Below are 15,710 nucleotides of genomic sequence, written 5' to 3'. Positions count from 1 at the left end.
AGTTCCATTGGTTGTAGGCAGATTGACTCACTCTTTCACGCTTCGATGGACATCCAGAATAAATATATTAGTATAGTAATTATTGTTATTATTATATTTATTATCATTTATAATTAAATTGCTTGTATAGTACTGGTCTGTCATGTACTGAAATTTGTATTTGATGAGGGGAAAAAGTCAAAATTCCTCCACCATTAGCTACGTCAGAATTCCTCCACGGTGATGTGTGCCTTTCGGCTGTGCAATTATGCTTCATAGCCTGTGTGTAATTGTATTCCTCACACCTTGATGAATATGCACTTCCTGCGCAGGAGGATGTTGTATCTCACCATATTTGCTTGGATGCACGCAGCACACATTTTCTTCCTTTGAATTCAATTCTGCCTGGAACTGCAGTATGCCTTATCCTGCCGTTTCGGGTTGTGTGTTCGGCTATTTGTTCAGAGATTGCGGAAAGTCATATCTCTCACGTCCAAACAGCTAAGCATTTGGCGAAACAATTTCAGTTTTCGTATTTTATTTTTGTATCGTAGCTGCTCTTCCGAATTTAAGATTTGAACCTGCAACAAAGTCGTAAACACAGTTGTCCTTGTCATTTCCTTGAAAAATGTATATTGATGACGTTTCTAGTTTGTGAAAAATTATGACAACATCAATATAGAAAAACACAACAGAAAACAATTCATATTTACGAATTATTTATTAAAACTACCATGGCCCGTGTTTAAAGTGGGCGCATATTTGCATGTGATATGCTGCACTTCAGTGAAACAAACTTGTGAAGTATTTAAAGTAGAAGTATCAGATAAATTAACTCCGGAAGTCATCTGGCAAGCTTTTTGTGTACTATTGAAGAGCAATTCTGCTATTACTTCGCGGAGAAGCTACATAGAACTTCTATAGTGAGAGCTACATTTCTATTTTAAAAAACGCACACGGATTTGACACCGTTACTATAACTGTAAGTGCGTGGGCACTAGGCTACCTAAATTAAACGTCCAGTCGACAGATATCAATGTACAATTAGTAATACGGGGTTGCAGGTCTTACGTGTTGTTAAAATGCTCACTTGTTGAACATAATTCTTTGCAGAAAGAACCGAGAATTCGGAAATTATCGTATTTATGATATTTCGGGACTACTCACGTCCATTAGCTGTTTGCGCGCTTGCGCACGGTGGAACTAGGATCTTAACGCAAAAGGAATCTGTCCGATTCCACGAGCGCGCGACCGCGCGTTCCTCTTTTCAACCGCAGATCATGCTTGTTGCCGTGTTTAGTCAGTCGCTGCACTCCACACCTTAGATAGACTATTAGTTTTCCGATATGTCCCTTGAGATGACAAAAGCGAATGGAATTTATTCAAGTTCTACGTTTTGATGATGTTTTCATGTTCTCCATGTGCAGTCAGAGACTACTGGTTCTTTATGGAAGTAATGGCTTAGTGTTTCACAAGTAATATTTGCGGACGTTTTTTCACTCTTGATTATACTGTGCGTGGGTATCACTGTTCCACCAAACTGAATTAGGACTATGATTCCAAGGACTGGAATGTCTCCCGCGTATTTGCTTCCCACGAAAACGTCTAATTGCGCTTTAGTTAGAAGCTCAACGATATTGTCTCGTGTGTTTTTCACTTGACCAACATCCGTCCATGGACGAAATCAGAACTGAAGAAAACTGACCACACAGATAAAGAGGAATGATTTGCCCCTTTGAAAAATTATTGACAATCGTATGTGCGTGTTTCATAGAAACCAGTGTCAGGTATGTGGAACTCCTGCTATGATGTCCGTCTTGTACAGTGCTCTATCACGTAGAAAGGATATAATTCAAACCGCATTTCTGGACGTACATTTGTTGTTTCACTCTTAGATGATGTGCGATTTGAGCCCTTTGACACAATCAACCTCCTGGTGATTGGAAATTAGTTATCGGTAAAGTCATCCGCGTGTGTATGCGTTTTGTTGTATTATTTGTTTTTACTATGCCTTCAGAAGTACAAACAAATGTGTGTATCTGTAAATGATATAGTGTTGTTACATTAATTGTTGATATGGCTCTTTGGAAAACAGAATTGAAGTGATTACAGTTTCCTGAAAAAGTAATTCTGGAGAAGTGAAAGTTTGGTTTATGGCATTACAACAAGGCATAGACGTTGCTAAACAACAGCAGTGATGATAACAACAAATGCATGTATACTGTAATCTCTGGTGCTCTTTGATCTTTAGCAGGGACAACCCACAAATAATATCATCAGAATCAATGTAATTATGACGATGATGATGACGTTGATGATGATGATGACGATGATGGCACTTTAATTGACAAACAGAAGGAAATTGTAGCAACAGTAGCACTCATACTATTTGAGTTTGGTTACACACTAGAACCCTGTTATTGAAATTACTGCTGTTATTGAAATCGCCACCCTCTTTTTTTTTTTTTTTTTTTTTTTAACTGGGAGCCAGATATAAAGAATGTCTGGACCATCAGTAGCACTAACTGTCCTGCAAATTACCTGAGAGAAAAAAGCAGCGCTGGATTTGAATTTGAGGGTCAGATTTAATTATCCATGCATGAGAACAATTCAGATGAATTTAATGTGTTGTCAGAAATGAAAGTGATATTATGCATTGAATTGATTTTAAGGGAACCTTTACATAATTGCAATCTAATAATAAATCAAGAAATGCCATGTATTGGTTTTGTAGATTTAAAAAAGAAATTGGCTAAAATTGATATTTCATAAGAACAAAATTTACTTTATTCAGTGGAATATGGAATCACCAGTGCTGTTTTGTCAAAGTCTAGAGTCTAGTTTGGAAGGGAAATGTTCTATAGTGATCCATGAAAGGCTTTTGAAAATCATGAGCTTGAAGAGCCTTATGTTTGGACTTGCACTGTGAACGAAATACACTGAGCACTGAACTGTGAACAAAAAAAAGATATGAATATGGATATGAAAAACAGTTAATGGCCAAGATGGAAAAGAGTACAATGAAAGAGTGGTGAGACAGTAGGCTACTGTACTTTGGTATGGTAATCTAAGATGGTCAGCGAATACTGATTGGGGCAAAGGCAGTTAACCACCTGTAAGAAACTAGATTACGTTTTAATTTGAACCAATGGCCAATCTCTATGGTAAGAAGTTGTCCCATGGATGCACAGAGGGTGAGACAAAGATGCTAAAGTTGCTGACCTTTACACTTCAAAGGTGGCTACTTTGTGTCAAAGCTGAACTTTACAGCCCAAGATTAGTTACATTGTTTCATGGCTAAACCGGTACATGAATATGATCTGTTAGAAAATCTTTGAAACTGCTGAAAGGAAACTAGTCTCATGTCTTTCATATCGTAGGTTGACATCTGACGTCTAATCCTAATGATGAAATGGTTGCAAAACAGGACCGATAGCCAAGTTTGGACTTATGCATCTTTACAGTGTACTTTTAGCTATTCATTTTAAATTGTAGGATTTCAATAGGAAAATATAATAGTTGTGTGAAAATAAATATGACTTAAACATCATGAATAATTCTGGTTGACCAGTGATATGATCTTATATTTCTCTTCTGTTTCTTAGATGTGTATGTGCTAAGGAGCAAGACTTCAGAACTCCAGGAAGAGGCTCCTCCCAGACAATGTCTCCTTCCGATTTCTTGGACAAACTAATGGGCAGGACATCAGGCTATGATGCACGGATAAGGCCAAATTTCAAAGGTACAACTTTCATTTGAATGCTACTACCAAATGTTTGATTGCTCTGCATGCAATTTGACCCACAATTATTAACTGGACAGTAAAAGTTAATAGCAGTGCTCCACTACGGAGGTAATTTTACTCATTTGAGTAATGTCATTTCACTCAAATTTATTTGGCATTTAATGGTTAAACCCTAAAAATAATTGTACCACTACAAAATATCTGAACCTATCTAATGGATGGAATTTACTATGGTTAACTATTTAGACAACTTCCAATTATATTGAGATGCACTTGTGTTTTTTTTACTTTCCACATTTACCTTAATTCTAAAATTGTCTTACTCATTAGCAGATCTGCAGCTCAATAGGCTTCAACTTCAGCTTTAAACAAATCTAACATGAATGTTGGCTATAAAAAGGGGTATAAATATGTGGTAACACTTCAAATGACCATAATTGCTCTCTGTTCTTTACAAGACCTCATTTAATTTTTTGCTCAGTTGAAACAAATCCAGATCTTTTGAGGGGCTGAGAATTAATCTCCTAATCAGGGTTTTCCAGTGATTCTATCCAATGAAAGAAATCAAGATAATGATTCCTGTCCTCTTCAAGATGAGTAATTTAAAAGGCTCAAGAGCCTTGAAATGCAATCTGAGTGTTCCTGCTTTACCAATCTCATTAGAAAAAACATAATTTTTCTGTACTGGAAGCAGAAACTTAGATACTGTATTTTCTATTGGCATAGTCTTAGAGGAAATTATGTAAATAGCACCATAAACCAGTGTTTTCAGAGCTTTCAATTTTTTTCTGAAAGGGATCGCATAATAATAATAATAATAATAATAATAGCAGGAGGATTATTATTATTACAGTATCACTTTATTTGTTCAGTGCTTTTCTTGGAGGTGTGCAATGATTTAAAAAAAATTATTTATTCAATTTGTTTGATTATTATATTTGCAGAAATGTGTCTGACATAATTAATCAAAAAGATTTATCATGAGGAAATTCCCTTGATTTGCTTGTTTCCCATTGGTGAGCTGCTCAGCCAGCACTTCACCTAACATATTCATAATATATTCAGTAACGAGTGCTTATGGAATAATGTAAGAAAGCAGAAATTGTGTCATTGTTTAATGCATTTTATTAGTCCCTGAAATTGTAATTACAAAGTGAGAAGTCAGGCTAGGAGTCGGAACTCTGCAGGACAGATGTATGAAACATTTGAATCCTTAATACAGGCACTTTCCAGAAGTTCAGGTCTGGATTTCCCTGTGTAAAGTTGATCAGTGTGTCCTTGTTTTTATCAAGTTTTATTTATTTTTTAATATCCTGAGACTGATAGTATGCATTAAGGATGTGGTTCCCTCTTGCATGGTTGTAAGTGTGACATTAACAATTATCCCATTTGCCACCTCAGGTAATTAGAACAAAGTCAGATACAGCCCATTTCAGCCTATTTTTTTGGTATACTCTAACACAAATCAGAGTATAGCAGAATAATGCAGACATTTAGCATGTTATATCCTCAAAGGATATAAGTATGTCAGCATGTCAGTCCTTGAGTAAAACATGTTTTCATTCTTGCAGAGGTGCCAAAGCAAGGCCGTATATTATCCATTATCATTGTGATCAGACATTATTAATGCACCATTAGAATGTCTGCATATAAGTTTGCAGGGATACTAATTAAGAACAGACAACTGATAAGCCACACAAGTCACAGCAACCCTGTCAATACTTTTAGCCTTCAGCATATGCTTAAATAAGACAATGGGAAGCCCATTTATCGTTACCAGAGTACATGTATGCAAATCAGATTAGCACATATACTGCACGTGGTTTCACTTTCAAACTAAAACTTAGCTCACCTGTAGGGCCACCAGGTTGTCTCCCCTTGTTTTCTCGTATGGTTCTTCAGACCTCCGCCAGCTGGAGATTGAGATAGCCTCTTTGGCCAGCCACTTCTCAAACAATTATCCAATTTGCACCACCTCAGTAATCTAAGTTGATAAAGTAATTAACACTGATTAGGCACAGACGACTATTGATAGCGATGTTTACAAGCGACACACACGTTAAATTTTGTGTCATTACTTCCTACTGTGGACATGCTACAGTATTTTATATGTTGTACAGGGGCATGTTAGATCTTTTAGAAGCAGTGTGATTAGCTGTGATTAGCAGCACAAATGAGCCGTCCTTAAATGGAAGTACTGTTAACCTCTGTTTAGCCATCACAGAATTTCCTCTTAAGATTTGTATAATATTAATTTTCATATTATGCTAATTATTGTTTCCAATGAGCTTATTCATATATTCATTATCATAGCCAATAAAATATATATCATTTTTCCAAACCATTGTCTTGTCTACATTATTTCCCTAAGTTGGGCTCTACAGAATTCCGAGTCTGGTTGTTGAACTTATTAACTTAATTTGTTCTGAATAAACCGGACGGAACCTCACCTCATGGATTTTTTCTTTTTACTGCAGTGATACTCAGTCCTGGTCCTGGAAAGCCACAGAGTCTGTTGAGATCAGTGACTAATTCAGACCCAAGAAACCAGGTGATCTGAATGAACTGTAATCAACTGTTTTAACTGATAATTCGCTGTGCTACTCAAGTACTGAGCAACAACGAAAGCCAGCAGACCCTGTGACTCTCCAGGACCAGGATTGAGGACCACTGACTCAAAAACAAGCTTTTTGCAGCATTTAAACTTCCATCCATGTTCACTTTACTTCCTGACTCTCCCCATATTAAACTAATTGTTTGTGTAAATGTGTCAATTAGAAACTCATTTGTATGATTAGTCACTTGACTGTGCTGTTGGAGTGCCTCTGGGGACCCCTGGAGGATAACCATGTAAATGCAAGTTTAAATCCCAGCAGGTCACATGGTAGAGACAAACTTGTGGCCCTACTCATCTGTAATGATGTCTACTTTACTATTACACACTGATAATCATTTAAAAAGTACACACACAGCAAGACATCCATTAAGAAAACTCTTACTTTTTAAAGTACTGACACAGTACATTTATTCCCAGTTGGACTCAAAGTAACTTGAATTAATACTGAACATGTTATTGCCCACCATGTATCCATTTACTGCACAGCACGTATGCAACAATGTTGACAATGTAAGAAATACCAGCATTACATTATAGTAGCAGGGCCACCGCTTTTGTAGCCCTATTACTGTAACGCAATGCTGGTTTTCCTTACATTGTCAACATTGCTGCATACGTGCTACGCAGTAAATTAATACATGCTGGGAAAAAAAATGTTCAGTATTAATTCAAGGTAGCCAATTTTCTTTCGCTTGTTATTTATTTTCCACCGGTTTTGGCTTCTGTCTGGGCTCTCAGGTATCACTGACCCAGTGATTCTCCCGTGAATCTACACAGATCACATGGGTCAAGAGATTGATTTTATGAGCAGGCCGAGAGGTGCTGGGAAGATATTCATCATATTCATCCACAATAAAATGCTCAGTATCTAATTGTCTCTGATAACATGCACATTCTTATGGACTCTCATTAAAGCAGGTTAAAGACAGTTAAAGCACAAGCCATTTTGCTTTAACTGGTTTTACATGCAATATTGGCTTTTATGAACAGTGGAGTCATTGGGAAGAGGTCTGAGCCACTCTATAAGCTTGTGTCCAAACCTCAAACCTCCAGCTGATGATTTTGAACAGCAGATGCTAGCAGGGCAGCTCGAGGGAATCACTTATAGTTGGCAGAACATCTTTCTGTATGGAGTTGTATTTCTCCCACTAATATCAACTGCAGCCACATTATAAGACCAGTGACAAATAGAGCTTTAGTCACATTAAACATTGATGATGAACTCAGCCATTATGTTCAATTTTAAAATGCTATACTCCAGTGTAATTTCGAGTTTAGTAAACAGTACTGTCCATTTATTGTGTGTGCGTGTGAGTGTCTGCATGTGTGCAAATCTGGTGGGTTATTATGTATTTGTGTATGTGTGGGTGTGTTTGTTCAGAGGCTGCCAGCTACTCCTGTAGGGACAGTTTAATCGCTTTAAAATTGAAGTGGGGCATTGTTTTTGTACCATGTGGTGAGGGAATTGAAAATGGCTACTTAAATTATTCCCAGGGTGTCAGAGATAAACACTAAACAATTTAAAACACCTGGCATAAAGAGATCCACTAAGCAAACCTGAATGTACACTACAAAACTGTTTAATTACAAACTGAATATTGTGCATCAGCTCTCACTGTAACGCCCCAGTGCTACACAAATGGGGCATGTGTGTATATGAGAACAATACTAGTATTTACCACTGTACTGGTGTCTCCACATTTTCCCTTTTCCTAGCTGTCATTATATTTTAGTTGATATCCCATGTCTCCATTACAAAGATTAAAATGATTACATTCATTTTCTTCATCTAAATGTTATTTATTCTGTCGTATTTAGTTATTTTGTCAATTGTATGTGATACAGCCAATCCATTGGAAGAAGAACAAGAGGCATGTTAGATTAATGTATTGAAATGAAAGGCTTCACTGTTATGCTTTGAATAGATGCAAAAGGAATCGAATGTTTAAACTTTATTTGTTGATTTGCTTGTTGTGAATCAAATGGAAAATATGTTGCATGCTTAATGAGGTTCATTATTACCATGGCTAATCATAATTATTATTTTGCATAGTGTCATAGAATTCTGATATAACGCTACGATCAACAGTAGCTCAATCAAATATATGGTTAATTTCTGATATATTAATATCTCCAGCAGTGGGATAAATAAGAACAGCTTTTACATAAATTTACATATTATGAGTCATTTTTTTTGCAGTAAATTATTTGATCGTGTTTTACTTTTCAACATGCATCATCACATTCTCATTGCATTCCACAGGTCCTCCTGTAAACGTTACTTGCAATATTTTTATCAACAGCTTTGGCTCAGTCACAGAGACAACTATGGTAAGTGTCAACCCATCTTAGTTTTACTTCATGTGTGGTAGAAAATGTGTTATTTATCATTTGGCCTACAGGACTATCTGATAATGGCATCAGCAACACTTATGAAAGTCAGGGAGTTTCTCTTGATTAAAAAAAAAATCATCCTTTTTATCCAGGAATGTAGACACTACAGCTGTACTTGTTTAGAGTGCCTAATTGTCATGTCTATACAACCTCAAAGAGTCGCCTTTTCATTTTCACTACCAACCTGTAACAATCCCAGCAACACTTGACTTCTATCATTGATGGGAACATCGCGCCGACCGCTCTGTCCCACCCTTCAGCCTCGCTCCATTACCCAGTCTAACACGTCAATCTCTCTTGCCTTTCAAATGTGTCAACACTTCCAGGGGATATGAGGTTAAGTTAGTGTCAGATGTTCCATAGGGCAAAATCATAATGTCGTCTGCACTCCTGTCCCAAACTTCTCGTAAATGAATTAAACTCAGGTTTATGTGATTAATTCACACTCCGAATGCCAGACAGGAACTCACCCGTTACTGCTTTTGACACCTCTCAGAACAAAACGTGTTGATTAATGCAACGTTTGTGAGAAGCTTGCATCTCAGGAAGCCAGAACATAACAAGTCTGGTCGCTTTATTGAAATCCATCAAAATGAAACACATCCAGAGGTTTAGCAAATTGGTCAGGACAGACCCATCTGAATGTTCTAAAAATGTAGTGTTCATTTTCACAATTAAGTATGCTAATTGGAAAGTCATAGTACTGTTAACAGGTATAAGAATAGAACACATACCCAAATTATTTTAAACATTAAAAACTTTTTACCGTAGTATCACACAGCTTTCATGTAAAGAACAAAACCCAAAAAACATTTACATTTTTAAAAATTGTACAGGTTTACGTGAGCATGTGTAGCCTATCTGTGACCTACCATGAATTCAGAGGAGGTAAATATTGCTAAGGTGGATTCATTCTGTGGCCAAGTTATGACTTGGTCATTCTATGAGAGAAGGGAAAGAGCATAATTACATTTCATTTTGAATTGCCCACTTAGCCAGCTAGCTACAGTAGATACAGTATCATCTTGCAATATTTTTTCATTTCTACCTTGATGTGCAATTTTGAGTGTCAGCTGGCCAGTGTGGAATGTGGCAACTGTTTGCTTTCAGATAATAGTGCTCAATTGAATAAATCTGAAGAGATCATGTAGCCTCACTCCCAAATCTTGCTGCTTCCTTAGGACTACAGGGTAAACATCTTTCTGCGGCAGAAGTGGAACGATCCGCGTCTGGCGTACAGCGAGTACCCAGATGACTCGCTGGACCTGGACCCCTCCATGTTGGACTCTATTTGGAAGCCCGACCTCTTCTTTGCCAACGAGAAGGGAGCCAACTTCCATGATGTCACCACGGACAACAAGCTGCTGAGGATCTTTAAGGATGGGAACGTGCTGTACAGCATCAGGTTATTCACCATTCTGAGTCATCAGCTTCTTGTGTTAGTTGTGAGGGATTAGCTTTCGAGTGGGCATCTGGATTCATGAAGCGTGCTTGTTTTATTTATTTTTTTACCAATTCATTTCCCAGCTTAATTTTCCAAACTGCTGTGTACAACATGTCTGGCTTACTCCTAAATTTCACCAATCATAGATGTTCAGTATGCAGCTCTGACTCATAATTGATCAAGCTCAATTAACCAAGCTTGAAGATTTTTGCAGTGTTTCTTTTTTTACATCACTCTGCATGCTACACTACTTTACTGAATGGTTAGTCACATAATTTGCCTGGTTTCTGTTGAAACAGTATGTGTAAACATGTAGGGAGGTAGGCTTTGTATTGGCCTGGTGTGTAGCAACAGTGGATGATGGGAAAATGTAGCCGTCCTCCATAACTGCAATTTTCAGTCGACTTTTCAAGTTTTTTGCAACAAAAAAGCAAAAATAAATGATTGTGCAGGATTTAAACATGCAGTCAGGTTATTATGATGCTTTAGGAACAGGAATATGACACTTGAAACTGATTAATACCTGATGCCAAAGATGCGCATAATTTTGGAAGAGATTTTGGATGTCAGGTGTCCACATGCTTTTGGCCATGTAGCGTATTTACCGCTGTGTCATTTACAGATATAAATAGTGCAATCAAATGTCAATATGTTGAAATGCTTCTCTTTTCTAAGGCTGACACTCATTCTGTCCTGTCCCATGGATCTAAAGAACTTCCCCATGGATGTGCAGACCTGTACCATGCAGTTGGAGAGCTGTGAGTTCTTGCTCATTTCACTGCTGCTAAATGCCATTTTAATGAGGTGAACCATGTGTAGCATTTAGAAAGAAGTGACATGTTGTATTATTGTACATTGAGTTGAAAACTACCAAAGGGCAACATAAATGTCAGTAATGGGTGTCAGTGAATTTTCCATGAAAAATCAGCATCCAAAACAAAATTGGCTGCAGTTTCTACATTACACAAATGTCTCAGTCTGCAATTGATACAGAGTGGATGTAGAGTTGCAGAATATTTCATCACTGCAGCAAGCATACATAATTAATTCAACCATCTGGTTATCACTAAATTAAATTGATGTAACAGGTTTGCAGATAATGTTTTTTTTTTTTTTTTTTACCATCGTTCAACTGCCAATATTTAGAAAAGGTCAGATATTTTGATGTAAATGTGATGTGATGTGTGTCTATACTATTTATTTCAACCTGTTGGTTTCACAAAGTTCACTGAACTGAAACATGAAAGAAGCAAAAATGGTGTTCTTTCTACCTAATAATAATGAAAAAAGTGTTTCTTATAAGTATTCAGTGCAAGCAAATTATATGACTGCACTGTTTCTCAATTTTTACTCAGTTGTGACATACACTTAAGTTATGGTTATTATCCAGAAAACTAATGAATACCTAATACATGAATGACTATTTTCCAATATGATTCTATAAGCATTTAGAATAATTTTTGCTACATACGACTGGAGATTAGAACACTATGCCAACATCCTCCTTGAATCCATTTGTTTCCTCCAGTCGGCTACACAATGAACGATCTCATCTTCAAGTGGCTTGACAAGGGTCCAGTGCAGGTGTCCGAAGGATTGACCCTTCCTCAGTTTATTATGAGAGATGAAAAGGATTTGGGCTACTGTACCAAACACTACAACACAGGTAAGAGGGCACAGTAAAGCAATACAGATATTTGCGGTGCATTAATCAATGAGATGACCATAAGAGTGATATGCGATAAGCAAAAGAAAACAAACAATGCTTCTCCATTACAGAATCCTTTTTATATTTGATGCCGTGTATCTTGCCCTGCTTTTGCTCCCAGGTAAGTTCACCTGCATCGAGGTGAAGTTCCACCTGGAGAGGCAGATGGGATACTACCTGATCCAGATGTACATCCCCAGCCTGCTCATCGTCATCCTGTCCTGGGTGTCCTTCTGGATCAACATGGACGCCGCGCCCGCCAGAGTGGCCCTGGGGATCACCACGGTGCTCACCATGACGACCCAGAGCTCTGGCTCCCGAGCCTCGCTGCCAAAGGTTAGTCCAGGTGTTCAGGCGAATGCTGACTTAACACCTGAGAAACACTAATCTCACAAACTGTCCAGCACAACACGTTCTGCTTCCTATTGGATAAGTAACCTGGCACATCAAAGGAGCCAATAGCCTTAGCATGTTAATAATCTTAAGCACCTTGGGCCGTCCATGCCTACTGACTTGTGCTGTTATTATATTCTGCTCAGCAGGGCTAATGGTCCAATTAACGTTATGGGTAAATCTCCAAAATGTTTCACTTTTCAGATTTGGCATTTTGTTCATTGCAGCACTGACAGGACATTTATCACACACATATTGATGTAAATTTTATAACGTATAACTTCTTTTAGCAAAGGTGACAACACAAGGTTTTAAAACACTACAGATTACAGCATGCATCCATACTTGTCAGGCATGTACTTACTGATAAGGCAGGCTGCGATGACAGGTGATACTGATGTGTACAATAAGTGTTAAGTTTCCACAAGTGTCAAAATGTTGACCTCTTTACACTCCAGCAATGTGTTACGTTTGATGTGAGTGGTTATGATGCTCTTGTCAGTCCACACGTTCCAAAAATAGAAATCGGTTACACCTTTATGAGCATTACATACAGCAGTGGGGAAAATGTATGTGTATTATCCAGTGTGAGGCGAGAGCTGACTGGTTGTGTTGTGATTGACAGGTGTCCTATGTGAAGGCTATTGACATCTGGATGGCCGTGTGTCTTCTGTTTGTGTTTGCTGCTCTACTGGAATACGCTGGAGTTAATTTTGTCTCCAGGCAACAGAAGGAGTTCCTCCGGTTGAGACGAAGACAAAAACGACAAGAGAAGGTTAGAATTTTCAGGAATCTGCGCTGTTCTGTCAACACCTGAAATCACCATTTGTTGATTATTCTTTTGATTAAACATATATATATATATATATATATATATATATATATATACATATATATATATATATATATACATATATATATATATATTTCAGACACATTAAGTCAGTGGCCACTTGATTAGGTACACATTAATGCAAATCGCCTGTTCCTCCAAACATTAGAATGGGTATAACGCGTGATCTAAGCAACTTTGATCATGCTGTAATTGCTGGTGTCGGACGTGGTGACTCCAGCATCTCAGTAACCATTGCCAGACATAGTTATTTCTCAGGTCTTGATGATGGTGTATAGTTCTGACTCCAAATGCAATCACCACAGATAAAAACAAAGGCTAAAATCAAGACTAGACTCTCACTGATGTTTGAAGATGTGAGAAATCTATGCAAAAGGAAAACCTGAGCAGGAGTTAACACCTGTCAGTCATCCATTAAATATCATGAAATAAAAGCTGATTGTCTGTACTTTTGTCTCATGTTCAGTTTGATCTCAAATCCAGATTCTGTCATGATATATCAAAAATTTCACTCTACCTTTACCATGCTTTTGTCGGGCACTACTGGTATCGAATATTTGCAAAACATTTGGTTTGCTGCATGCCTTCATTTCCAATAATGCTAAATCTTAAATATCTCAAAAGGTCTAAATATCAACTTTGTAAAAAGAAAGGACAGCCTAACAGTACATCAGGTAATGCCAGTTTACTCCTGTATATGGTTCCGAAGTGGGTTAGAGGAAGGAGGCCTAAAATGAACTCCATCCAAGCAGCTGAATTTGTCCGTGGGCGTTATCTATAAAGAGGTGCCACGGTCCATCTCTCAGACACAGCTACACCTGAGACACAGCTGGGAGGAGGAGTTTAGCTGCTGGCTACCCTTTATGAGGACACATGGGTACATAATGGATTCACACGCCTTGTTTCTTCCTGCAGGAATTGAAAGTCACACTCATTTGCATCCGTGCGCTTAACCGACACTTTTATCCAGAGGCACTTAAACGTAGCTTACTTATTTATGTCCATTTATACAGATGGAGATTTGAAGCAGATCAGATGAAGTACCTTGCTTGAGGGTACACAGTCAGTTCCCTAACCATTGTACTGCACTGCCACCACATGCATTTGAACTGTGTGCCCCATGTACTGTACACTGCAGCATCTATACTTAATTTACATACAAAACTTATTTTTCATTCATGATGTCAGAAAGTACCTGTGCTGAGGCTCGTGTCCCATCTTTGTTCGATTCTTTACTGCCAGGATGAACATATGAGGGAAGGGCGTTTAAATTTACCGGCCTACGAAATGAGCCCATGCCTCCCGGTCAAGGACGGGACCGCGGGCAAGGCCGCTACGCTGAACGCCACGCCCGACACACCGCCGCCCCTCAGAGAAAACGACGCCCCGAAGAGGAAGTACGTGGACAGGGCGAAGAGGATCGACACCATATCCAGGGCGGTCTTTCCCTTGGCTTTCCTCATCTTCAACGTCTTCTACTGGATTACCTATAAGATCATCTGGCACGAAGACATCCACAAAGACTGACCGCCTTGTCCGGTGGGACTTCGCCAAAAGCCATATAAGCCAATATGTACAGTACACCTTAATCTTCCTCATGTCCCTCGTGAATAAAATATAATGTGCAATTCAGAATCCCTGATAGGGGACGCTAATATAGCGTGATGTGCTCCAAGGAAATAGACAGATGTTAAATTTAGGAATAAAAGAAATATGTGTAAAATTGTTGTGATTATGTGTAAAATAAATTGTGTATTTGTTACTTTTAATACTTAAGGCAGTTTGTGTGAGTCGATGTCACAAAGCACACTGTTTATAGTCCGGACTCAATGTACAGTAGTTAATAATGGACCCAATTTTCTGAGTCAATGTTGCAGTTCTATTTGTTGGATATAGCTGAAGCTGAGAAGCATTTCTTTAATGGATTAATGCACAGTGCAGTTTACTGTATTTGTGTGTAGGCCATTTTAAATGGAAAGGCAGCATAGTGTCATTTATATAAGAGTATTGTTATGACACTCAGCTCTATTTACTAGATAGCGAGCATTAGAAATAATTATTTTCCCACGTACATATTTGTGTCATTACATGTACGTGTGCATCTAATTGGAACTTGAAATAAAAGTGTTTTAGTAAGAGTTTTCTGGTAAAAGGTCAGTTGTCACATAAAAATGACTTGATAAAATTATTCTGCTATTTTACAGGGCCAGTTACTAAAGCAGCACGCATTGGTAAATGCATTGGGCCTCGTTCACAAAACAGACGTACAATCAAATTTGATTGTTATCTGTGCTTATGAACGTTTCCACAAACATTTAGTTATTCATCTTTTTTTCTTATCTGAATTTGTTTTCTGGTAAGAGCAAAGAACAGGCGTAAATGCATACGCAGGATGTTTCTATTTAGAATGCTCTATTATTCATTCAAAGTTAGTTCAAGTTGTTACAGACCTCATGCTGACAACAAGTTTTGGTAAGTCAATTGACCATTGGGCAGAAGAGCACCTGCATCTAGGACTCAAGATGGACAGATCTTTAGTAGTCTTGGCAGAGGCTGCTGAAATGGCGGGTTCCTTTT

The 15,710-nt window shown here is 38.0% G+C and overlaps 1 protein-coding gene across 4 annotated transcripts; it reads left to right on the top strand.

Moving 5' to 3' along the window:
- Positions 1–885: 885 nt before the first annotated feature.
- glra2 (glycine receptor, alpha 2) lies at positions 886–15,269 on the top strand. 4 transcript variants are annotated; one of them, XM_035408337.1, is made up of 9 exons: positions 886–961; positions 3,585–3,721; positions 8,605–8,672; positions 9,917–10,140; positions 10,855–10,937; positions 11,708–11,845; positions 12,009–12,223; positions 12,906–13,055; positions 14,376–15,269. In XM_035408337.1, exons 2-9 carry the CDS (start codon positions 3,643–3,645, stop codon positions 14,658–14,660), a joined length of 1,242 nt encoding a protein of 413 aa, XP_035264228.1. In that variant the 5' UTR covers positions 886–961; positions 3,585–3,642; the 3' UTR covers positions 14,661–15,269. The 4 variants fall into 4 exon arrangements, with proteins under 4 accessions (XP_035264228.1, XP_035264227.1, XP_035264229.1 ...); XM_035408336.1 differs by lacking the exon at positions 886–961 and adding an exon at positions 1,024–1,766; XM_035408338.1 differs by lacking the exon at positions 886–961 and adding an exon at positions 2,469–2,557.
- The last annotated feature ends 441 nt before the right edge of the window (positions 15,270–15,710 follow it).

Source organism: Anguilla anguilla, chromosome 3 (assembly GCF_013347855.1).
Source record: "Anguilla anguilla isolate fAngAng1 chromosome 3, fAngAng1.pri, whole genome shotgun sequence".
Classification (NCBI taxonomy): domain Eukaryota; kingdom Metazoa; phylum Chordata; class Actinopteri; order Anguilliformes; family Anguillidae; genus Anguilla; species Anguilla anguilla.
The sequence above is the reverse complement of the archived record's forward strand: the minus strand, read 5'-3'. Positions and strand labels throughout refer to the sequence as shown.

What these genes read in the sequence shown, in the direction of transcription:
- glra2 (XM_035408336.1), top strand. Translation starts at nt 1,702, where the DNA reads ATGATTTGCCCCTTTGAAAAATTATTGACAATCGTATGTGCGTGTTTC. An exon ending in AACGTGCTGTACAGCATCAG is followed by an intron (nt 10,141 to 10,854) that starts GTTATTCACCAT and finishes CTCTTTTCTAAG; the next exon opens with GCTGACACTCATTCTGTCCT. An exon ending in TACCAAACACTACAACACAG is followed by an intron (nt 11,846 to 12,008) that starts GTAAGAGGGCAC and finishes TTTTGCTCCCAG; the next exon opens with GTAAGTTCACCTGCATCGAG.